Raw genomic sequence first — 21,073 nt, forward strand, 5'->3', positions numbered from 1 at the left:
CGCAACGGGTGTCAGCATGGGGCCCTGCGCAGGCCATATGCATTGTGCACATATGCTATGCGAGCACATGTACGACTATCATCCAAAACCACACGGAGGGCTTGCCGATGAAGTACGTTTGGCTCAAAAATAATAAAACGGCGGCATCTACCAGCAAATAGTAGAGAAGTCGCCTCATTTATGAGACTGCGCTTCATATTAATTAAATATTTATAAATGCGGCTCGACGCCCGTTCCGACGGTGCGGGACCGGAGCGGAGAGGCCGGAGTTGGGGTTGGGGTTGGGGTTGGGGTTGGGGTTGGGAGGAGGAGGGGGCGGAAATCGGGCGCGGGTTAGCGCAGAGATGCCGCCGGCGGACTAAAACAATCCTCCGAACAGTACCAGCGCATCACACGAGGTCGTCGCTGTGGACTTTGGAATATGCATTCGATATCCCAGTGCTTTGAATATTACCTCGAATATTTAATATGCAATGGGGGGCCTCATAGCTGCTTTTCCTCCCCATGAACGACGGTTTATCGATCCGTCCCAGACCCGACGAATGTACCCCTTGTCATAATGCGGTTGTCTTTAACTGCTTTCTTACTTTTTCAAAGCGTGTTTGGGCCATGCAATGCCAGTCCCCTCACAAGGCTGCAGCCAAGGGCTACCACGGCATCAGTCACACAGGTCGTCGTGACGACCACAAGCGGTAGCTCAACGTGGAGCCAGACATTCACTCCGACACGTCTGACGAAGTACGCGTCGGCTACTGGTCCAACCACAGTCACTTCGACGGATAAAGCTGGCAAGGTCGTATTAATAGGAGTCTTTGCAGGTGGTCTCGCATGGGTGGGCCTTGCTGGCCCCAAGCCCATCCCTCCTCCGCCAACTCCACCACCAGAACCGCCAGAACCGCCAGAACCAGGTGATGATTCCAAGCACACCGAGGACAAGCCAAAAGAAACCCCAACGACTTCAGAACTCATAAACACGAAGCCAGCACAAACACCTTTTATTCACGAGAAGCGGGTGTGGAAAGAATATGAGTCGTTTCGCAAGCAGAAGCCAGTGAAAGCGCCCCATGATGTCACGAATTGCGCCGAGGTATCCGGGCCGACTGTTCAGCGGAGCATTGCCGTGGACAAGATCAAAGGGTTCTGCAAGAACAATAAAGACAAGAAAATAGACAACGAGGGGATTCAAGACACCCCTTACGTCGGACGCGGGCTAGTGCTGTCGCTTTCCACGAAGTGGAATGAAATATGCCCTGCAAAGTTGGCGAATTCGCTCCGTCATGGTGATTGTGAGTGGCTCCTAAAGTCGTGCTTAGACAACTGCGACACCAATACCTTGAAGAAACACGGTAGCTTCATCAAGGATGGGTGCTTTATTTGGGGAGCGATCGCTCAAGAGTATGAAGGCGATTTAGAATGCGAAAAGGAAAGGGGAATCAATGACGACAGGGGAGTAAAGCGGGACGATGTTGCGGTAAGCAAATCTTATGTACTACAAAAGCGCACACTTGGTTAACCAGATATGATCGGCAGAAAAGCATCAAGGAGTTCTGCGCGAACCCCGGGGGAGCGACAGTCAATCCGGACCGCAAACTTAGCCGGCAGTATTACTATGAAACCGGTAATTCGGCTGCGGAGCTTTCCGTCAGCTTCAGCCATGATTCTGATCAGTGCCCGGACCATATCCCGGAGTACGAAGTCGACCAAGCAGCATGTGAACGTTTCCTCCTCAAGGCAGTTGACGGGTGTGACACAAATCAAGTGACCGCAAAGTATGGAGGCACGGTACGTGATCATTGTGGTGTGTTCCGCGTCAAGACAAAGAACGTTGAAGCTGTCTTCTGTGGCATCGAGGAAGGAGACATCATAGGCGACGTAAATGACGTAAAATCAATGACTCGGGCTCAAGCACTGGAAGCCATTGACCACATATGCGGCGAAAAGATCAAAGTCGACCCTGACTTTAAAGTTGATCTACATAATTTTCATCAAAAAGCAGAAGGAAGCGGGCAAGCTGCGTATACATCCTTTGGACAATTTGTCGTAAGATTTCAAGCGTCCTTTAACGGAGGCTTCGACGATAAGGATTGCCCCAAGGGTAAACTGCACTTCATCCAGAAGGAAGAGTGTGTGAGAAAAATGAAGGTTCTGATCGATAGTTGTGGGTTGCCCTCCTTCAATTAACTAATATGATGGTGACTGCGTCGATTGACTGACTTGGGGACTGCAGGCGACACAGGTACGACAGCGAAGAAGCGAGGAGGTTTATTGCTGGACAAGACAGCTCACGGGTGTGTACGGTGGACTCTCTATGCCCAACGGGCAGTGAATGAGAAGTGAATTATGGAATTAGGCAAAACATTGTCAGCCAAGGAAGGAATAAAAGCCAATTTATCCCAGCCCAGCGCTTATCGGGAAGAAGTTCCAATCGGCTCGATGTGGACTTCGGATTCGTATTGTACCCACGCCTCATGGAGCCGTTTCCAAGCGTTGTAACTTTAGGTGATGTTGACAGAGGTGACTCACTTGCTGGCATTGGACAAAATCGCGAGTAGACATAAATGTAAATTAACGCACCTCAATCTTGGTTGGCGCATGCTTTAGTTGGCAGTTTTGGATATTGAAATTCTTTCTGTTGAGTTAAAAAAACACGATTGCAGGTGTCAAGACGAGCTTTTCGTTTTGCCGAGGGTCGTATGCTGGCACCTTCGTGAATATAAATATTTTCTCATTGAATATAATATAGATCAGGCGACTTGCCAGGTCGAGAAAAGCCCAGTTGCTGCGCTATCCCTCAAAGTCCATAGATTCTTACCCAACCGATAGTCATGCACCACCTACAAGAGCAGCCAAAGGAATGGTCCCGTTCCATCACCGACGACAAAGGCGAAGAAACACAGTTTGTCATCTCCACAGATCGGTCACTGCTCTCGATCCCGTCCATCATCGCGGCGTTCAATGAAGACTACGTGTACTGGGCGCGGTCCGTCCCAGAAAGCGCCATGAAGCAGATGCTCGACAACTCAGTCTGCTTCGGGATATACAAATCCACACCAGCGCCCAACTCCGACTCTGGAGAACCCCGGAACCTCGAGCAGATTGGCCTGACACGCCTCATCACCGACTGCGTGACGTTCATTTACCTCTGCGACGTGTATATCCATCCGGAATACCAGAGCTGCGGGCTTGGGACGTGGTTGATGGGCGTGATACAGGAGGAGATGGACAAGATGCAGTATCTGAGACGGCTGATGCTGATGACACGGGGAGACCGCACGCGCACGTACTATGAGCGGCTGTTCGGCGTCGAGGTGATGGGGAAGGCGGGAGAGGCGTATGTCATGGGCCGGCTCGGGGCGGGAAATTGCGTGTGACGGAAGCGGCGAGTCGGCCCGAGGGGTCGGGGTTGGGTTTGCTTGGCGGAAAGATACATAACGCGGGACGGCGCGTCTCGGCAGCGAATAGAATTGCGCGGAGTTTTGAGCGAGAAGGCGATAGGGAGTGAACCTTATTTGTCATGTTGATCACGTGATAGCCAGCTTAGTTAACGAGTTGAAGTGGCGAAATTCGGAATCGAAGGTTTGTCGTGTTTGTTTGCTCAACGCGCGACGAGCGAAATACCTTCTTGCTACTCACCTCTGCCCTTCTGTGGTGCACACATATTTAGTCCAGTTAAGTCCGTCCATTACACTCTGCTAATGGCACAGTCTCCTTCGGAGCTCTTCGCCACATCTTGGACTCTTCACCGCCTCTCCCCATTATATCATACAGCAGAGTCCAAACGCACCCTTCTCGAAGATGCACAGGCATTGTCCATGTACGCGAATCGACTCCGTGACATGCTTACAGGCGATACCCTTCACGGAATCCGACTCTCTCTCGACGACAATTCTTTGCTAGATGAAGCCCTTGCAAAAGCTGGTTCCTTGAAATCTTGCAGGTTGGAAACTCTACCCACCTGGCACTACTGGAACGAGGAGCGTTCCTTGCTCGAGGATCCGGATCAGGAGACTCTCACCATCACTGCGGAGCAGTCCGCCGGTATCCTCGTCACTCTAGAGTACGAAACCATCAAGTATAAGGCTGCTCTGCTCTGTGACCCCGATGGATATCACACGCCCCGTGATGATGATGCCACCCATCTCCCGCTCTTGGTAACGCGTATGCCAACTGCGCTTCGCCAGGCGTTCCTTGCCTTCCTTGGAATCAATTTTGATGCACGATGCTCCGTCCTCAGGCTTCCATCGGGGTTTTTATGCTCATGCTTGGAAACGTATTTGGCGACGTTACACCAGAGTGTCCGGGGACGCCATGATGCCCGGGAAGTTATTGAACGGGTAATGAAGGAGGTCCAACTAACACTATCTTTTACTGCGCCTGTTGCGCCCGCTTTGAAGAGCGTAGAGGTGTCTTTGCCCCGTCAGTCGCTGAGTGAATTTTACACTCGTGGTCTGGATAAGTCAGAGGCCTTGCCTAAACCAGCGTACCGCGGCCAAAAACGCAAATTAGGCTCGAACACATCAGGCATTTCAGGCACTGAATCACCGACTCCATTCATATCGGCATTGTCAGACTACTTCAGGACCCATCTCGCCATGAATATTGATATCAACACCTCTATTACCACAACTATCATTCGCACACCAGAAAAGCATCACATCCGACTAACGAAAATTGCGTCTGGCGCTTTTGTCATTGGCTTCGAAGGGCGAATAAAACTTCTTGCGAATCCCGGTCGGACAATTCTTCTTGACGACTCACATATTGACGAGCCTGATGCCGAAGACCTCCCGGAGGATGCTGAGGAAAGAGAGAAGAGATTTATCTGGAAAGCCAATGAGGAGCTGTTACGGGCATTGGTTGCCAGGGCAGCTGGAAGTCAGAGTCAAACCGAGAGAGCGAGTATGACGAACGACAGTATAACTTGAGCCGAAACGACCGTGGGAAAAAAGGCCTATTTGTTACATTCTAGGTGCCTTCCCTTATATCTGCTCCGTAGTCTACCAACCTCCCCGTCCGGGCGGTGCGAAGCCCATTTCCAACGGCTATCTCTCCAAACGCCGGGTTAGTGATCTTCTGGGAGTTTGTTGGCACCGAGAACATGGATATCATGACCACTGGTCAATAAATGCTCGAGGATATATAAAGTCGCATATCCTGCGTCGATTTGAGCGTTATGGGCAGCTCAGAGCTCTGCATCAGCTTCCTCTAGCAAAGGTGCGCCTTTATCTACAACCGCGTCAAGACTGATGCAAGACGATGGACCTTATTTTCAGAGCTATGGAGCTCTACGAGTGTGTCAAACAGTCAGGATTCTAAGTAACTTGGTCTGACAAATTTTACTGTCGTGAACTATACAAAACTGATTGTGTATTAAACAGCATGATAGTGATCACTTTTGTGAGTTAAAGGTGCGAAATCTCACACGCCGTGTTCATTGATTAGCTGTACTTTTCAAACAATTACTTATACGTACATATTTAGGATAAGGGGTTCAGGAAGACATTTATCTTGCTTCAACTAAAGTGGCTCATACATAACCAAATGCAAGTGCTACGCACGCTAAAGTTTTTCACCCAAAAAGAAAGGAAAAAACCATATCCGCTTAAGAAATCCATGTTAATAGAAGATTGAATCATGACTTCATGAAAGGCGCATCATAAACTTCAAAACGTCTGCCAGCGTAATATTGTACCCCGAAAAAGCTCACTCGCCCCTAAACATCCAAAACGGTCGATCCAAACTACTCCATATGAATATGTGGTGTCTCCGTGAGCTTAAGAGCCTCATCGACACTCTCCACAAAATGCGTCATTCCTCCACAGATATCCACGATACCACTCTTCACCATTAATCGAAAGACCTCGCTTTCCGGTCGAGGAATTCGACAGAAGAACACCCTAACGTCTTGATCGATATATTCCTGCACAATCTCAGAGAGCACCTGGACACCCGAACCATCAATGCTCGTAACACCGTGGATATCAAATATCATATTCCGATTATGCTCTGGGGACCTAAGCCGGGGAAGAGCTGGGTGAGCAGCATTGGTGCCATAAAACTCGAGCCGCCGGAGGCGGTTCTTCAAATCACCTGTGTTTGCAAATGTAAGCGGTTCTGGAATCTTCACAATCAGACAGCCTTCGATGAATTCGACCCTCTCCGGATGGAGCTCTGCATTTTCAAATCGGTTGTCGGTCCCAGAAAGCTTGCCCAGGATTTGGATGCGGGGCTTTGTTGCGTGTCGAATAACTTGCAAAATGGATAGACCCATCCCCAGGGCTATGCCAAGGTAGAGGGAGTAGAAGACGGTAGAAACAAAAATAAGAAGCATAAGGATCAGTTCTGACCAGCCGCGAATGCGGATGAAGAATCGGATGTCATCGGGGCATTCTTCAATGAGGGACCATGAGACAACAGATATTACAGCGGACAGGACACCCATCTTCCAGCTGTTAACAAAGCGTTCAAATGGACATGCTTTTCTTATTGGTTATTAACTTACCGGAAGGTAGTAAAAGTAGGGCAATAAGTATACGATGCATATCACCGTAATTAGGCATAAAAAAATGCTGCTCATGGGCGTTTTCCCACCGGTTGCAGCGCTAAGTTTGCTTCTTCCGTAACCGCCAAACGAGGGCAATGCCATGAAGCACCCGCCAAGGATATTAGCAGTCCCAAGAGCAACGAGCTCTCGATTAGGACTGTAAGTCATACCCTCTATTCCGTCTTGAACTGTGCTGCGAAGGCCCTTGGCAGCAATCGAAGACTCGAAGAAGCCAAGCAACGAGATAATGAACGAAGTACTCATGGCGGTCCGTATATGATCCAATTGACTCCATTGGAATGGCCAACGGAATCCAAACGTATGATTTCCTGCTCCCTTAATGTCGCCCAAAATATGCAATCCTTGCTCAGCCCAGCCGAATTTCCAGGTAAATATCGCGGAGAAAATTACGACGAGAAGCTGATCAGGAAAGAAGACAACGCTTGGAAATCGTGGCTCCAAAAATTTCTTGAGCGTGCTTCAAGTTTTCTTCAGTATTGATCGTAGTCTTTTGGATGAATGCTACTTACCGAAACATCATAATAATGGCGAAGCTGCCGAAGGAGACAGCGCAGGTCAAAGCATGGCTATATCGAACGTTTAGAAATAAGAATACCAACTTATCCCAGCTGCTCCCATGGGTAACCAGGCCATCATGCTTGGCTCGATCACTCAGGCCCATCTCTGGAACGAGTTGGTCAACGAAGATGACAAAACCAATTGCACTGATGAACCCCCGCAAAAATGGTCGGCTGAGGATATTATCCAAAAAGCCCAACCTGGTAAGGCCTGCGATCAGAATCATCGCTCCGGCCATCCCAGTAACGATTCCGGCGATCTGAGCGTTTGCGAGGAGATCGTCGTCAATGGATTTCCCATCATCCACCGCGTTGCGAACGACCGTCGCAACCAGCAAAGAACCAGGAGCTTCTGGGCCGACTATGACTTGTGGGCTGCTTCCGAGGAGGGCGTACATAAGCGGGTGGAAGACGAAGGAATAGAGTCCATTAAGTGCAGGGATGTGGGCAACGTTAGACGCCAGTGACAACCCTAAGGGAATGTAGACCGACGCGACGGTTACGGCGGAGATAAAGTCTCCACGAAGATATCTCCATTGATATTGCGATATCCAGTTGAAAAATGGCACATAGTATGCTAAATACCTATCGTCACAGTCCCCATTAGCTACCTGAATTCACAGGGGAAGCTACGGATGACCTACATAATCCGCCTGTTCTTCACGCCATGCGCATCGGCGAGTTGCCTCGTCGCCGATTTACCCGTCGCAACGTGAAAAGGAGCCGAGGAAATCCCATCTCCTCTTATACTTTGACTTGAGCTCCCAGGCAGCGTACACCCATGTCGTAGGCTGGGACTGGCGCTTGTGCCGCGATTAGGGTATTGGTGAGTGTCAGGAGAAAATGTTCCATGCCTTGAGCCGCCTGCGGCTATACCATTGCGTTCGAGTTCTAACAGACGAGAGGTTTCGTCCTCCACATTGCCACTATTGGCGTCTGAATGCCCTGGCGCGCCTGACATGGTAGTAAATAAATGAGAGAACCTGTTGGATACGGAGAGCCGTCGAATAGGTGGGCGATGCTCCCAGGTCACTCCCTTCGTTTGCTTAGGAGGAGCTATGTGAGATGTGATTCCTGGGCTTTACCTATGAGTACGGAGTAGAAGGTTGCAGGAACTGTTGCGCTGAGAGGCACAAGTTCAGATAGTTCTGGGAAGAGTTGGCTGGCGCTCATGGGTGTTTCGAGGGGCAAGCCTTGGTTTGGAGGTGCATAGGAGAACAGTCACAGACTTAAGTTAATTAAATAGTTAGTCGTTCGGTGAGCTACACACATGGCGTTAGGGCCCCTTTTTGACGCCTCGATTCGGGCCTTGGGGATAAGACTGCATTGCCGGGTGTCTGCCCATCGCGAACCAGCCAGACGCAAGCAGGCGGCGTCCTGCTTCTTGTCGTCAAATTCACTGGCCAGAATCGTGATTACATCATTGCTTATGGCATATATCACGTGATCTAAGCCGGCTCCCCGCTAACCCTTTTACACAAAAATGCAGACTGGGCGACGAGCACGGAGGGAGAGAAGTCTGCCACAGTCCGACTTGGAAGAGCTCGACGAGTCGAGTTGCAGCGTTGTCGAATCCAAGGGCGCTTGCTATTTCCAAAACACGCTTTCATCCTTACGCCATCCGTAGTGATTGCAATTTTCTACTTATCTGAGCCTGCAAACCTTTTTTCTTTTTGTTTGATAGGATCCTTCGCCTCCCAGAGAGGTGACCAGCCCCGCCATCATGTCGTTAACGAATTGTCGGTTCTATGAGGAGAAGTACCCGGAGATTGATAGCTTCGTGATGGTGAACGTGAAGCAGGTTGGTTGCAGGCTGCGATCATGCATGATAGCTCTAACCTGACATGTCTACTTCCTAGATTGCGGAGATGGGAGCTTACGTGAACCTGCTTGAATACGACAACATCGATGGGATGATTCTGCTATCCGAACTATCCAGACGTCGTATTAGAAGTATACAGAAACTCATTCGCGTCGGGAGGAACGAGGTCGTCGTTGTTCTTCGTGTAGACAAGGAAAAGGGTGCGCTGAAAACCTTGGCTCGGTCATCCACTCTCAAATGTGCTAACGGGAATGTGCCTGCAAACAGGATATATCGATTTGTCGAAACGTCGAGTATCCGCCGAAGATGTGGTCAAGTGTGAGGAGCGGTACAACAAGAGCAAGTCTGTTCACTCGATTATGCGACATGTTGCCGAGAAGACAAGGACTCCGATCGAGACATTATACCAACAAATTGGATGGCCATTGAATAAAAAATACGGGCACGCCAACGATGCTTTCAAGCTCTCTATCACGTGAGGCGATGCCATCACCTTGGCTATGGAAGCGGATGCTGACTTGTTCCGCAGAAATCCTAGCATTTGGGACGACGTTACCTTCCCTAGCCAAGCTGTCAAGGACGAATTGTTGTTGCACATCAGCAAACGACTCACACCACAGCCGACCAAGGTTCGTGCAGATATCGAAGTTACATGCTTCAGCTACGAAGGAATCGACGCCGTCAAGGAAGCTTTGCGAACTGCCGAGGCCAACAACACCACAGACAACCAAGTCAAGGTGAAATTGGTCTCTCCACCGCTATATGTTTTAACCAGTCACTGCTTGGACAAGAATCTCGGAATCAAGACGCTGGAAGATGCAATCAAGGGTATCACTGAGAAAATTCGGGCGTCTGGTGGATCCTGTGTTGTGCAAATGGCTCCCAAGGCCGTCACCGAAGAAGATGAGGCCGATCTCCAGGCACTCATGGAAAAGAAAGAGCGTGAAAACCAGGAGGTCAGCGGTGATGAGAGTGTCAGCGAGAGTGACGATGCGATGGTCGAGTGAATTTGAAATGCATTTGCTTTATGATTTGGAATGAATTTTAAAGATTATCGCTCGCCCAGTCTTCTAAATGTGATCTTGAGGGATATCTGAAGGGTCGGCACTGGTATGAAAATAGCGCTAGACAAAAAATGGAAAACATGGGAATCTCGCATTTGTCGCTCTTTGCATATGCTGCAGTCCTCCAGTTGCAGCGCTCAACAAGCTGACTGTACAAGTACTTACGTGGCGACCCAAGTTAGTGCCATTTGCAGAGTCCAGTGTACTCCAAGCATCCTCCCTGATCAGCATTAAGAGCGGCGTTGCTGGTGGCTGTCTGAAGTGGCGATTTATACTTTTTGTTGCTCCGTAGTGACCGATAGCTGATACCTTCCCCGCAACTCCAAGACGCGGGTTTGGGGAGCTTCTTCGCCCCAGTGCGTACCAGGAACAAGCAACCTCTCTCTCGTCCGGGACGAGTCGATGGTCAACGATCACCAATTGGGAATATCGAAGAGTTTGTTTTTAGTGTTGGAGTGACCGATTTTTACTCAATTGCTGTATTAGTCCGTATTGTTTTGGCCTCTTCACCTTACGCAAAATCTACGACGTTCAACCATGTCGGGGTTGTTCAGTGGCTCGACCGAGGAGGAAGCACTAGTCGATGTCAACGAGCATGATAGGAGTGAGTCAATTGGCACATGGAATGGCCCTTTGGATGAAATCTTGCTGATAAACACTTCATAGTGCTCCCAAACACGGAGGCCGATGGTCCTCCGCCTTCCCTTCCAGCGAAAGAAGTCACCAAGGTAGCTCTTCAACTGAAGCACCTAATCGAACAAATTGTTCCCTGCGAGCTCGAAGAATCATCTATAACCAAGCCGAATAGTACAGTTATTACCAAAGCTGTAATTGAAACGGCAAGACACGTTGGAGGGGACGAGTATAGAGCTTGCGTGGTCTTCGGCCTCCTAGCCTGTGTACGATGGTTCAGAATACAGGCCGTCAAAGAGTTGTGGGACACAGAGCTTTATAGTCTTAGGGCAGTGGCATGCGAAGTTCTTGCGAAGCGCATGTATGTTACCCACTCTACCGTCTCCTGAAAACCTGGTTTCTTAACGGAATCCATTCCACGTGCAGACTCGAAAGCGACGAAGACCACTATTTCCTAATGCAAGCGGTTCTCTTGAAGCGATACTCGATTGTCACTAGTGGCAATGAAATAACTCCTCCGGCTAATGTTATCGAACGTGCCGTTGACTTGCACGCGTTAGAAATTATAGGCTCGTCAGGGTATCAGAAATGCATCAAGTACCTCTGGCATGGCTGGGTCTGCCAGGACGAGAGAGATGCCTCGAATTTTGTCGAATACAGTGAACGAACCAATACGTCTTATTGGGCTCACTTCAACCCGGACAGAATGCGAGTACCTATTTATCAAAATGCGGTACAGATATTCTTCTCTCTATTGTACCTGGTGCTCTATACCGTCGTTATAAATACAATCAACTCTACTGGTGACCTTGATGTAGTTGAAGGCATCCTCTACTTGATGACTTTTGCCTTTATCTGTGACGAAGTTTCTAAGTTCTGGAAAGTCGGTCGCAATTATTTCGGATTCTGGAACGCTTTCAATTCCACTCTCTATCTCCTTCTGGCCGCCTCGTTCATAATCCGGCTTGTAGCTCTTACTCGCTCTCCAGATTCACACAATCTTGAAAGGCTGCGGCTGAACCAGCTGAGTTATAACTTCCTGGCTTTCTCTGCGCCTCTTTTCTGGGGTCGCCTGCTTTTGTACCTGGACACGTTCCGTTTCTTCGGCGCCATGCTCGTTGTTCTGAAGGTTATGATGAAGGAAAGCCTGATATTTTTTGCGCTCTTGGGCGTGGTTATCATTGGCTTCCTCCAGGGATTTGCTGGAATGGATCAGGCAGACCCCGAGAATCTTATGACGCCGTCGATGATCCTTCAAGGAATGGCGAACACTGTAATGCAAAATCCTGAGTTCGACTCCTTTAAAAACTTTGCCTCTCCTTTTGGCATTATTTTATATTATCTTTTTACGTTTGTCGTCATGGTTGGTAAGTGATCACTTCGGGTCTCGGATGATAAGACAAAGGACAGCGTCTAACTGCTTCGATAGTGTTGTTGAACATCCTTATCGCCTTGTATAATAGTGCCTATGAAGATATCACCGGAAATGCAACAAACGAATATTTAGCTCTTTTCGCGTATCGAACGCTTCAATTTGTCCGCGCACCAGACGAAAACGTTTTCATCGTGCGTAAGTAGTTCAAGTGTCCCCTTCCACGTATCTGCGGCGATACTAATTGTCTTAGCTTTCAACCTCGTTGAAATCTTCTTCCTCATCCTTCCATTTGAATGGTGGCTCCCGAGCGCTCGCTATGAGCGATTGAATCATTACGTCATGGGAGTCATTTACTCCCCACTCCTCTTCATTACCGCCTTCATCGAAACCTGCCATGCCCGTCGCATCCAGGTCAACAGGCGCCTCGGTGAAGAAGAAGATGATCAAGTAGAGGAGTGGGAAGAAGCTGCTGCGTTGGTCGGTGCAACTTCCGTTACGATGGACTGGGACCAGAAAGTGCAAGAGATAAAGCCGAACGTGGAGGTTGACCTATGCGTTATAGAAGTGAGGGCCTTGAAGCAAGAGCTTGCAGACTTGAGAACCCTGGTTAAAACATTGGTAGAGCAGAGGGACAGAAGGACAGCCTCTGGAGAGGACCAGGGTGAAAATACACAAGTGAACGGAGCGGACGATGATTCTGGCGCGGAACAGTTGATCTGAACAGTCAGTGTAGGACCTTGGATTTTTCGCACAGGAGCTGGGTTTCCTTGCCTTTTTTGTTATTTAAGGTGGTTTTGTGCTTCCCAATGTAGGTTACTAGTTTCGGGCTATTGAAATTCGAATGAATAATGGATGGGGAGCCTGAAGCTAAAAATTTCGGCAGTATCTGCATGTAGTTGTACTCAGTATGTATATATGAGATCTGTATTAATCCATATTTCCTTCGATAATAATGTAAACCTCTTAACCTCCTGGGGCGGTAATATATTGACTAACGGTACTCTAAACGGCTACTGGCTATATCTTTGCATCAATCCGGAAGTATATACTAAGGAAAGGGAACCTTGTATCAGAATCAAATGTGAAGCTCTTCATAATGCCAAAGAAAATCAACAATTCATTCCTTCTTCATAATACGCTGGTAATCATCCTGGATAATTGTCATGAGTATCAACAAAGAAGAGCTATGAAAACGCTAAGCATATCTGTATGGACAAATCAAGTCGTCGTTATCATTAGTATATACGAGTCAGCTATACGCTTCAAGCCTGGGTTTCCGTAGCCTGATCACCATTAGCAGGCAGGTAAATCCCGGCAAAATCCAACTGCTCCAACATCCCATTAATCTTGTCGATTTCTTTACCCAGCTCCTCTGCATTCATCGTAAGGCTGGCGGCTTCGTCAAACTTCCTTCTACGATTAGCATCCGCAATCATCTCTGATACGAAAAATTTCTGCTCCTCGAGTACTATCAATCGTTCTCGCAGTAACCTTTCCTCTGTTTCAAGAGCAGATAAGGCGGTGCTGTTATCACTGGTCAGGCTCACGCGGCTGTTCGCATGTTTATGGGAATTGATTGCTGCAAGTGCACGAGGCGTTGATCCGTTGGATGATGTAGAATCAGAATGGCGACCATGAGGTGTTGCATGTTTAAGGATCTTCGGAAGCGTTTTCAGTGGAAGCATGTGAAGATGAAGAAAATTCGTGGCTTGGTGATATATGGACTTTTGGAGCTTGGATTGTGTCGGGGAGTCGGTAGGAAGATCACGGATGCGGCGGGCTGCAACATCATATTGAGCGAAGGAATCCATAAGACGCTTGCGTACTTTAGAAGCTTCTGCTAACTGAGCCGGAGAAGGGGGGTTTTCGGGATCTCTGTATAGAAATTGTTAGCGCCTCTTAACGTGATGATGTCTGGGTGTACCAACTGTAGGGCGCTCAAAAGTTTCTGAAACCGAGGTAACAAAAGTCGGATTCCCCTTTCGAATTGAACAAGATTTTTGTATGCCCGAGCATCAGGAGGCTCTTTAGCTAGATCTAGCGCGAAATCCCGTTTATCAAACAGCGTAGACTTGCACTCCCTGCAGAGCCGAATATCTATACTAAGTTTTCCTGCGTTGGCCGGCTTCTCTGATACACGGGGCATACCTATAGCAATTAGAAGTCGAACATAATGGAGAGACTTTAGACTTACTTGTTGCTACATCTAACCCAACCTCAGAAGAGCATTCCGTGTCTGGATCACCACAAACTACACGGCCACATGTCCGACAATGGTGTCTTCGGAACGTATATGTGGTAAATTCTTGCTGACAAAACGGGCACCTCGGAACGCTAGCATCGTCTTCCCAGCTCACAACAGATTGTTCAATCTTTTTCCTCTGATCTCCCTGCCAGGAAAATGACCATTTCTTGTTCGTACCCGATCGTACCTGTTCGGAAGGAAGCTCGGCGAGAAGCTGTGTCAGCCGACTGAGCCTTTTCTCTAACCGCGACACTTCCAAAAACGCTCTGTCTACCACTGGCTTCCTTATGGATTTGAAAGCTACGGTATGATCGCGTTCCGCCCCTGCGTTTGATGTCAGTTTGATTCCCCAGGGTGCTGGAAGGAAATGGAATACCAATTTTATCGTTGTAGCCCGCTCTCGACTTGTAGCATGTCTCACATACCCGACACCATAAGCCACGGACGGGATCATGTTGGGCAGATCGAGATAACTTCATCTGGTACATTGTGTGTTCCTCGCAAAACAACCGTCCGCATTTTCGACAATTCACGCAACCAGTTGTCATAGTGAGTTGTTTTTCACACATAGGCTCCAGGCACACATCGTACAGACTACGCCGTTGCCAATGTGCCCTAGTCACAAGTTCATCTGGGTCTAATAGCCTGGGTGGCTCAACAAGCCCGTTTGTAGAGGATCGAGTCGGAACGGAGGGAGCAAACTGTGGATTATTGTTTGACTCGAAGACATCCAAGCCCTTTAGCTTTTGGTTTAGCACAGCTAACGGTTGGAATCGTTTCGCTTTCTCAACTTGGATCTGAAACCAGTCTTTCACTTCGACTTGTTGTTCGTCCTCGAGATTCCGGTGAGCATCATCGAGATGTCTATGAGAGGTGGGATCAATATTTTAGGAGCGGTGGTTTTTTGGGGGGTTAGAGATCTACCTATTCAGCTGCAATAAAGTGACCTACATAGGTAATTCATCAGTAAATGCATCTCCGCCGCACCTCCAGAAGTTAGGCTCACCATTTCCTCGTTGCAAATAGGGCAGGCGAGATAGGTGTTAGCGGCTGCGGCCGCAGTCCTCGAAATGGATGAGTCTCCATTTTCTAATGATATCCTTGATACCAGGTCCTGTGTATCCGATGAGAGTTGTGAAGCTGATGCTTGCGAGTTTAGGGAAACGCTACTCGTTGACGGGGAATGCAGCTTCGAGGGTTGGTTTACGGATGTGGACGGGAGTGTGGGATTTAATGATCTTCCGCTACCGAGAATCCTTCCTCCCCCGAGAGTTCTCCTTGACATGTTGATAAATTTCGAGAATTCGATCCGGTGTCGACGTGCTCGTTCGAAACGGCGAGGCACAGTGAGCGGAGTCGGCGGATGGGGATATAACGAGCCGCCACGAGCCAGGGGGCGAAGACAGCGTCGGTGATTGACCAACCAACTAGTGATCCAACATGACAACTATGCCCATTCTTGAATTCATCAATGAATCAACTCATACACTTCACGCCCCCTGTTGAATGCATGTTTATTGAGAGAACAACCGGAGCGTCTTCATAGCGCTGCGTCACCTAGTACTACGAGGCCAACGGGCCAAGTCCCAAAGGGGAAAAGCGCCCGTGCGTGATACTGAACCTAATTCCAGCCAAGGTTTGAGCTTTGTATCACGGCTTGTTCGAACCCGCACGCCGCGATTGAAGAAACATCATCAGCAGACAGTGAATACAAAATGTACAAAGTATGCCAAGGGTGTCTGGAGAGTCTCATTTCGAATAACTCTGATGTCAAAAATAGGTCAGTGCAACATTCGCTCCCAAGGGACTGCCCCTTGATCCTTTGAAGTAGTCCTTGTAATATTTTCGGGAAGGTTCTTTTTTAACAATATGGGGGAACCTATTGAGTTCAACGACATTATCAAGGAGGAATTCAAGCTGTAAGTATAATTTTTGTCAAGATTCCCATAATGCTCTTCATGGCGTTCCGCATCCAAAACATAGGAATGGGCACAGTTCCTTGGAAATACCGAACCTTGCTCCTGGGTCTTCTAGAAAGAACCACACAGACGTCAACCGGCAGTTGTTGACGTACGGAGTACTCCGTACTCCGTATAATAATCGGATGTGCCAACGCCTATTATCCAGCTTCCAGTGCCAAATAGACCTTCCATCTGAGCCAAGCATACATTCACATCCCACAACACAAAACAGCGATGAAGGGTGGGGCAAATTCATGAGTTGTTATTGGCTAAGCGCCAAATAGGCTACAGGGTCATCATTATTCCGCAACCTTAACCTAACCTGAGCTAGCTTCTTACATAAGCCCTATGAAGACACCGAGATCTTTTTGTGCAGACAATGCCTTTGTGAGGGAGCTGCTGGTAAAGCGATCGATCCGACCAGGTTGCAATCCGCAGTCCCAACGACTCTGCAGTTCCTGTATTTTTTTTATAGACTCAAGAGCCTGCCTTCCTACCCCTTACAGTAGTTCCAGGTTGTTTTGTTCTGCATGGCCGTTTCCATGATTTTCGCTGGTTAGCTTCTCCAACATGTACGTGAGCTCCCTGTGCACTCGAGTAAATCTTCACAACGTGCTGACACCCCGATCAAGGACTCGGCTTATAGACAACGCCCAGATACGATCTGCGGCCCTTAGAAAACCTCTCCCAGTCCAACTGCACGCCTATGTCTGGCCCTTCCTCATCATATGGCCGGCGTTCCTTGCCTTCTATCTCTCCCCCGAACGATACGACAAATACATTCAGGGCTCCGAGTGGACCTTCGTCTGGGCTGGCTCGATAATTACGCTTCAAGCTTTGCTATGGTTGATGACCAAATGGAACGTCAATATCGATGCCCTCTTCACTACCACCGCTGCAAAATCTGTCGACGATGCCCAGCTCATCAAGGTCCTTCCCGTGGCTAACGCTGGATCGGCGGAGATCTGTCCGTTGATTACAGAGTACACTGGCGGAAGGAACCATCTTTCGTTCATTTTCCAGAAACGTCGTTTCTTGTACTATCCCGAGAAAAAGTCCTTTGCCCCTCTTTCATATGCTCTCGACGTCGAACCGAAGCCACTTTTAAGAGAGTTTCAGGAAAGCCGCGGGTTAACATCCCCCGCTCAAATCGAACACATCCAGAACCATTATGGCGATAATACATTCGATATCCCGGTACCGACCTTTGTCGAGCTATTCAAGGAGCACGCCGTTGCCCCGTTTTTCGTTTTCCAGGTCTTCTGCGTTGGGTTGTGGCTCTTGGATGAATATTGGTATTATTCGCTGTTCACACTATTTATGCTCGTCGCATTTGAGAGTACGGTTGTGTGGCAACGTCAAAGGACCCTGAATGAATTCCGAAGCATGAGTATCAAACCATACGATGTCTGGGTGTACAGAGAAAATCGTTGGGTTGAGATCAGCAGTGATAAATTGCTCCCCGGTGATTTACTCTCTGTGAATCGCACGAAGGAAGACAGTGGTGTTGCATGTGATATTCTCATGATTGGCGGTAGCGCGATCGTCAATGAGGCTATGCTCTCAGGAGAGAGTACCCCTTTGCTGAAAGACTCTATCCAGTTACGTCCAGGTGATGAAAGCATTGACCCTAACGGACTTGACAAGAACTCGTTCCTCTACGGAGGTACAAAGGTCCTGCAAATTAGTCAACCCAGCTCTACCTCAGATGAGAGTGCCAACGTCCGATTCAACGCCCCGCCTCCTCCCGATAATGGAGCCCTCGGTGTTGTAATCAAGACCGGGTTCGAGACCAGCCAGGGTAGTTTGGTTCGCACTATGATATACTCGACAGAGCCGGTATCTGCCAACAACGTGGAAGCACTGTTGTTTATCCTGTTTTTGTTAATGTTCGCCATCGCAGCATCCTGGTATGTCTGGCAAGAAGGGGTTTCTAAGGATCGAAAGAGATCGAAATTGCTGCTAGACTGCATCTTAATTGTCACAAGCGTCGTGCCGCCAGAACTACCAATGGAGTTAAGTTTAGCCGTCAACACTAGTCTCGCCGCACTCAGCAAATACGCCATCTTTTGCACCGAGCCGTTCAGAATTCCATACGCTGGGCGTGTTGACATCGCTTGTTTCGACAAAACTGGAACTTTGACTGGAGAAGACCTCCTGGTGGAAGGTATCGCAGGTCTGACTTTGGGACGAAAGGGTGCAGCTGTGTCACCAGATGGGGCACACACTCAAGTTACAAAAGTCGAAGATGTGAATGACGAGACTACCCTTGTGCTTGCTACTGCCCACGCACTTGTTAAGTTGGATGAAGGAGAAATCGTTGGTGACCCAATGGAAAAAGCGACACTCACCTCACTGGGGTGGAAACTTGGCCAACATGATGTGTTGACTAGCAAACCAGGAGCTCCTGCCAGAGTTGGAGGGCGAGTGCTAGAATCTGTTCAGATTAAGCGGCGATTCCAGTTCTCGTCTGCTTTGAAACGACAGAGCGCGGTGGCAACCGTCACTAGCACAGATAGACAATCGGCGAAGAGAGTCAAAGGTACCTTCGTCGGAGTGAAGGGTGCCCCCGAAACAATCAGCACCATGCTCGTCTCCGTCCCTCCCTACTACGAGGAGACATTTAAGTACTTTACCCGCAATGGAGCTAGAGTCCTTGCGTTAGGCTACAAGTACCTGAATTCCGAGGCAGAGTTGAGCCCCGGGCGAATCAACAATTTAAAACGTGAAGATGTTGAAGCCAATTTACATTTTGCGGGTTTCCTAGTTCTTCAATGCCCTTTGAAGGAAGATGCTGTCAAGGCTTTGCAAATGCTCAACGAAAGCAGCCATAGAGTGGTTATGATCACTGGTGACAATCCCTTGACCGCAGTTCATGTCGCGAGACAAGTAGAAATCGTGGATCGGGATACGCTTATTCTCGACGCCCCAGAGCACGACACTTCAAAAACAAGGCTTGTATGGCGCAGCATCGACGATAAGTTTTGTGTTGATGTCGATCCTACAAAGCCGTTAGATGAGACAATCCTCCAGACAAAAGACCTCTGTGTGACAGGGTACGCTTTGGAAAAGTTCCGTGGCCAGAAGGGTCTTCGTGACCTTCTTCGCCATACTTGGGTGTATGCACGGGTATCACCGAAGCAAAAGGAAGATATTCTTCTAGGCATGAAGGATGCTGGCTACACAACGTTGATGTGCGGCGATGGTACCAACGATGTCGGCGCCCTAAAGCAGGCCCATGTCGGTATTGCGCTCCTAAACGGGACACCTGAGGATCTCAGTAGGATTGCTGAGCATTTCAGAATGACTAAAATGAAAGAAATATATGAGAAGCAGGTTTCTCTTATGCAAAGATTTAATCAACCGACGCCTCCAGTGCCTCTGCACATTGCTCATCTCTACCCACCAGGACCTAACAACCCAAATTACGAGAAAGCTATGCTTCGTGAAGCCGAAAAGAAAGGTCCAGCCGCCGTTGCTGCTCTGCAACAAGCAAATGGAATTCCTACTATTGTCTCCCCAGGTGCCCAAGCCCTCCAGCAAGCCAACGCCAACCTTACACCTCAGCAACATCGCGAGCAACAAGCGAAAGTTGCTGCCGCTGGACTTGCAGATAGGCTCACCTCAACTATGATGGAGCAAGAATTAGACGAAGATGAGCCACCGACACTCAAGTTGGGTGATGCATCTGTAGCTGCACCTTTTACCAGCAAACTAGCCAATGTAATCGCCATTCCAAATATCATTCGCCAGGGTCGGTGCACTCTAGTCGCGACAATTCAAATGTACAAAATTTTGGCATTGAACTGCCTCATCAGCGCTTATAGTTTAAGCGTCATATATCTTGATGGTATCAAATTTGGAGATGGGCAAGTCACGATCAGCGGCATGCTCATGAGCGTTTGTTTCTTATCTATCTCTCGAGCAAAGGTATGCCCGTCTAACTTTTAACGATCATATGACCGTCTTCTAACCGTTCACACAGCCAGTCGAAGGGCTTTCCAAGGAACGTCCACAGCCAAACATCTTCAACGTCTACATTGTCGGCTCTGTCTTAGGACAGTTTGCTATTCACGTAGCTACGCTGATCTATCTTTCTCAATATGTCTATTCCATAGAACCGTATGTTTCTCGCTTGTTGTTTATGCCCATAAGTTAACTAATACCTTTGAAAACAGGCGCCATGAGAACATCGACCTTGAAAAGGAATTCGAACCTACTCTTCTTAATTCGGCCGTTTATCTACTTCAGCTCATCCAGCAGATCTCGACCTTTTCCATTAATTACCAGGGCAGGCCCTTTCGCGAATCCATCCGTGAAAATCGTGGTATGTATTGGGGTCTTACGCTGACTTCACTGGTCACGTTTTCATGTGCTACCGAATTCATCCCCGAGCTTAACGAAAAGCTGCGCCTGGTGCCATTCACCTTTGAGTTTAAAGCTGTGCTGACAACGTTGATGATTGTGGACTACGCGGGATGCTGGCTGATAGAGAATGGGTTGAAGAGGTTTTTCAGCGATTATAGACCAAAGGATATCGCGATTAGACGGCCGGATCAAATCGCACGCGAAGAGGCAAGGAGGCTGAAAGAGAAGGAGGAAGAGGAGAGAGAAAAAGAAGCCACGAGGAAAATTTAAGATTTTCCACAATTCGTAATAATACTTGCCTGCTGTCTACTTTTTGATATTCGACCCTTTGTGTTACTTAGTTTGATTTAGATAGATTCATTTCGCTTCCGTCTAGATAGGGCATAGATTAATAACAGCTACTCATGTGCTCAAGTCCGTCCTCATGAATGCAAAGTATTTGTCCTGGACGACGGTGTGATGCTTGTCCCAAGATTGAAGCAG

The 21,073-nt window shown here is 48.5% G+C and overlaps 8 protein-coding genes across 8 annotated transcripts; 6 read left to right on the forward strand and 2 right to left on the reverse strand.

Annotated features, from left to right (window-relative positions):
- Positions 1-559: 559 nt before the first annotated feature.
- D8B26_004983 (uncharacterized protein) lies at positions 560-2,337 on the forward strand (the record flags this gene model as incomplete). The annotated part of the gene is made up of 3 exons (XM_003066759.1): positions 560-1,471; positions 1,531-2,158; positions 2,228-2,337. The coding sequence occupies 3 exons, from the start codon at positions 560-562 to the stop codon at positions 2,335-2,337; spliced, it is 1,650 nt and encodes a 549-aa protein (XP_003066805.1).
- A 488-nt stretch (positions 2,338-2,825) lies between these two features.
- On the forward strand, positions 2,826-3,567 carry D8B26_004984 (uncharacterized protein; the record flags this gene model as incomplete). Its single annotated transcript, XM_003066758.2, has 1 exon — positions 2,826-3,567. The coding sequence occupies one exon, from the start codon at positions 2,826-2,828 to the stop codon at positions 3,369-3,371; it is 546 nt and encodes a 181-aa protein (XP_003066804.1). The 3' UTR covers positions 3,372-3,567.
- A 128-nt stretch (positions 3,568-3,695) lies between these two features.
- D8B26_004985 (uncharacterized protein) lies at positions 3,696-4,925 on the forward strand (the record flags this gene model as incomplete). Its single annotated transcript, XM_003066757.2, has 1 exon — positions 3,696-4,925. The coding sequence occupies one exon, from the start codon at positions 3,696-3,698 to the stop codon at positions 4,923-4,925; it is 1,230 nt and encodes a 409-aa protein (XP_003066803.1).
- Positions 4,926-5,525: 600 nt separating this feature from the next.
- On the reverse strand, positions 5,526-8,417 carry D8B26_004986 (uncharacterized protein). Its single transcript, XM_066124668.1, has 4 exons — positions 7,767-8,417; positions 7,075-7,707; positions 6,503-7,022; positions 5,526-6,442 (listed from the first exon to the last, which is right to left on the reverse strand). The coding sequence occupies exons 1-4, from the start codon at positions 8,081-8,083 to the stop codon at positions 5,741-5,743; spliced, it is 2,172 nt and encodes a 723-aa protein (XP_065980749.1). The 5' UTR covers positions 8,084-8,417; the 3' UTR covers positions 5,526-5,740.
- Positions 8,418-8,624: 207 nt separating this feature from the next.
- Positions 8,625-10,135, forward strand: D8B26_004987 (uncharacterized protein). Its single transcript, XM_003066755.2, has 4 exons — positions 8,625-8,923; positions 8,982-9,144; positions 9,212-9,419; positions 9,474-10,135. The coding sequence occupies exons 1-4, from the start codon at positions 8,846-8,848 to the stop codon at positions 9,949-9,951; spliced, it is 927 nt and encodes a 308-aa protein (XP_003066801.1). The 5' UTR covers positions 8,625-8,845; the 3' UTR covers positions 9,952-10,135.
- Positions 10,136-10,348: 213 nt separating this feature from the next.
- Positions 10,349-12,952, forward strand: D8B26_004988 (uncharacterized protein). Its single transcript, XM_003066754.2, has 5 exons — positions 10,349-10,612; positions 10,675-11,002; positions 11,068-12,008; positions 12,071-12,211; positions 12,267-12,952. The coding sequence occupies exons 1-5, from the start codon at positions 10,546-10,548 to the stop codon at positions 12,734-12,736; spliced, it is 1,947 nt and encodes a 648-aa protein (XP_003066800.1). The 5' UTR covers positions 10,349-10,545; the 3' UTR covers positions 12,737-12,952.
- Positions 12,953-13,158: 206 nt separating this feature from the next.
- Positions 13,159-15,765, reverse strand: PEP7 (carboxypeptidase Y-deficient). The gene is made up of 6 exons (XM_003066753.2): positions 15,268-15,765; positions 15,186-15,208; positions 14,638-15,125; positions 14,211-14,585; positions 13,945-14,164; positions 13,159-13,891 (listed from the first exon to the last, which is right to left on the reverse strand). The coding sequence occupies exons 1-6, from the start codon at positions 15,544-15,546 to the stop codon at positions 13,279-13,281; spliced, it is 1,998 nt and encodes a 665-aa protein (XP_003066799.1). The 5' UTR covers positions 15,547-15,765; the 3' UTR covers positions 13,159-13,278.
- Positions 15,766-16,613: 848 nt separating this feature from the next.
- Positions 16,614-21,011, forward strand: D8B26_004990 (uncharacterized protein). Its single transcript, XM_003066752.2, has 4 exons — positions 16,614-16,794; positions 16,855-20,152; positions 20,208-20,344; positions 20,401-21,011. Coding segments are annotated over exons 1-4 (3,897 nt in total). The 5' UTR covers positions 16,614-16,792; the 3' UTR covers positions 20,861-21,011.
- Positions 21,012-21,073: the final 62 nt, after the last annotated feature.

Source organism: Coccidioides posadasii, chromosome 3 (assembly GCF_018416015.2).
Source record: "Coccidioides posadasii str. Silveira chromosome 3, complete sequence".
Lineage (NCBI taxonomy): Eukaryota > Fungi > Ascomycota > Eurotiomycetes > Onygenales > Onygenaceae > Coccidioides > Coccidioides posadasii.

Bases quoted from the DNA above. Each gene is read 5' to 3' on its own strand.
- PEP7 (XM_003066753.2), bottom strand. From the start codon at position 15,546: ATGTCAAGGAGAACTCTCGGGGGAGGAAGGATTCTCGGTAGCGGAAGA. The intron at 15,126-15,185 runs GTAGATCTCTAA...CACCTCTCATAG, and splicing joins ACTTTATTGCAGCTGAATAG to ACATCTCGATGATGCTCACC. The intron at 14,586-14,637 runs GTATTCCATTTC...CATCAAACGCAG, and splicing joins GGGCTACAACGATAAAATTG to GGGCGGAACGCGATCATACC.
- D8B26_004986 (XM_066124668.1), bottom strand. From the start codon at position 8,083: ATGTCAGGCGCGCCAGGGCATTCAGACGCCAATAGTGGCAATGTGGAG. The intron at 7,023-7,074 runs GTAAGTAGCATT...GAAAACTTGAAG, and splicing joins GCCATTATTATGATGTTTCG to CACGCTCAAGAAATTTTTGG. The intron at 6,443-6,502 runs GTAAGTTAATAA...AACAGCTGGAAG, and splicing joins CCTACTTTTACTACCTTCCG to ATGGGTGTCCTGTCCGCTGT.
- D8B26_004990 (XM_003066752.2), top strand. The intron at 20,153-20,207 runs GTATGCCCGTCT...CCGTTCACACAG, and splicing joins TATCTATCTCTCGAGCAAAG to CCAGTCGAAGGGCTTTCCAA. The intron at 20,345-20,400 runs GTATGTTTCTCG...CTTTGAAAACAG, and splicing joins TATGTCTATTCCATAGAACC to GCGCCATGAGAACATCGACC.
- D8B26_004987 (XM_003066755.2), top strand. From the start codon at position 8,846: ATGTCGTTAACGAATTGTCGGTTCTATGAGGAGAAGTACCCGGAGATT. The intron at 8,924-8,981 runs GTTGGTTGCAGG...TCTACTTCCTAG, and splicing joins TGATGGTGAACGTGAAGCAG to ATTGCGGAGATGGGAGCTTA. The intron at 9,145-9,211 runs GTGCGCTGAAAA...GCCTGCAAACAG, and splicing joins TCGTGTAGACAAGGAAAAGG to GATATATCGATTTGTCGAAA.
- D8B26_004988 (XM_003066754.2), top strand. From the start codon at position 10,546: ATGTCGGGGTTGTTCAGTGGCTCGACCGAGGAGGAAGCACTAGTCGAT. The intron at 10,613-10,674 runs GTGAGTCAATTG...AACACTTCATAG, and splicing joins TGTCAACGAGCATGATAGGA to TGCTCCCAAACACGGAGGCC. The intron at 11,003-11,067 runs GTATGTTACCCA...TTCCACGTGCAG, and splicing joins GAAGTTCTTGCGAAGCGCAT to ACTCGAAAGCGACGAAGACC.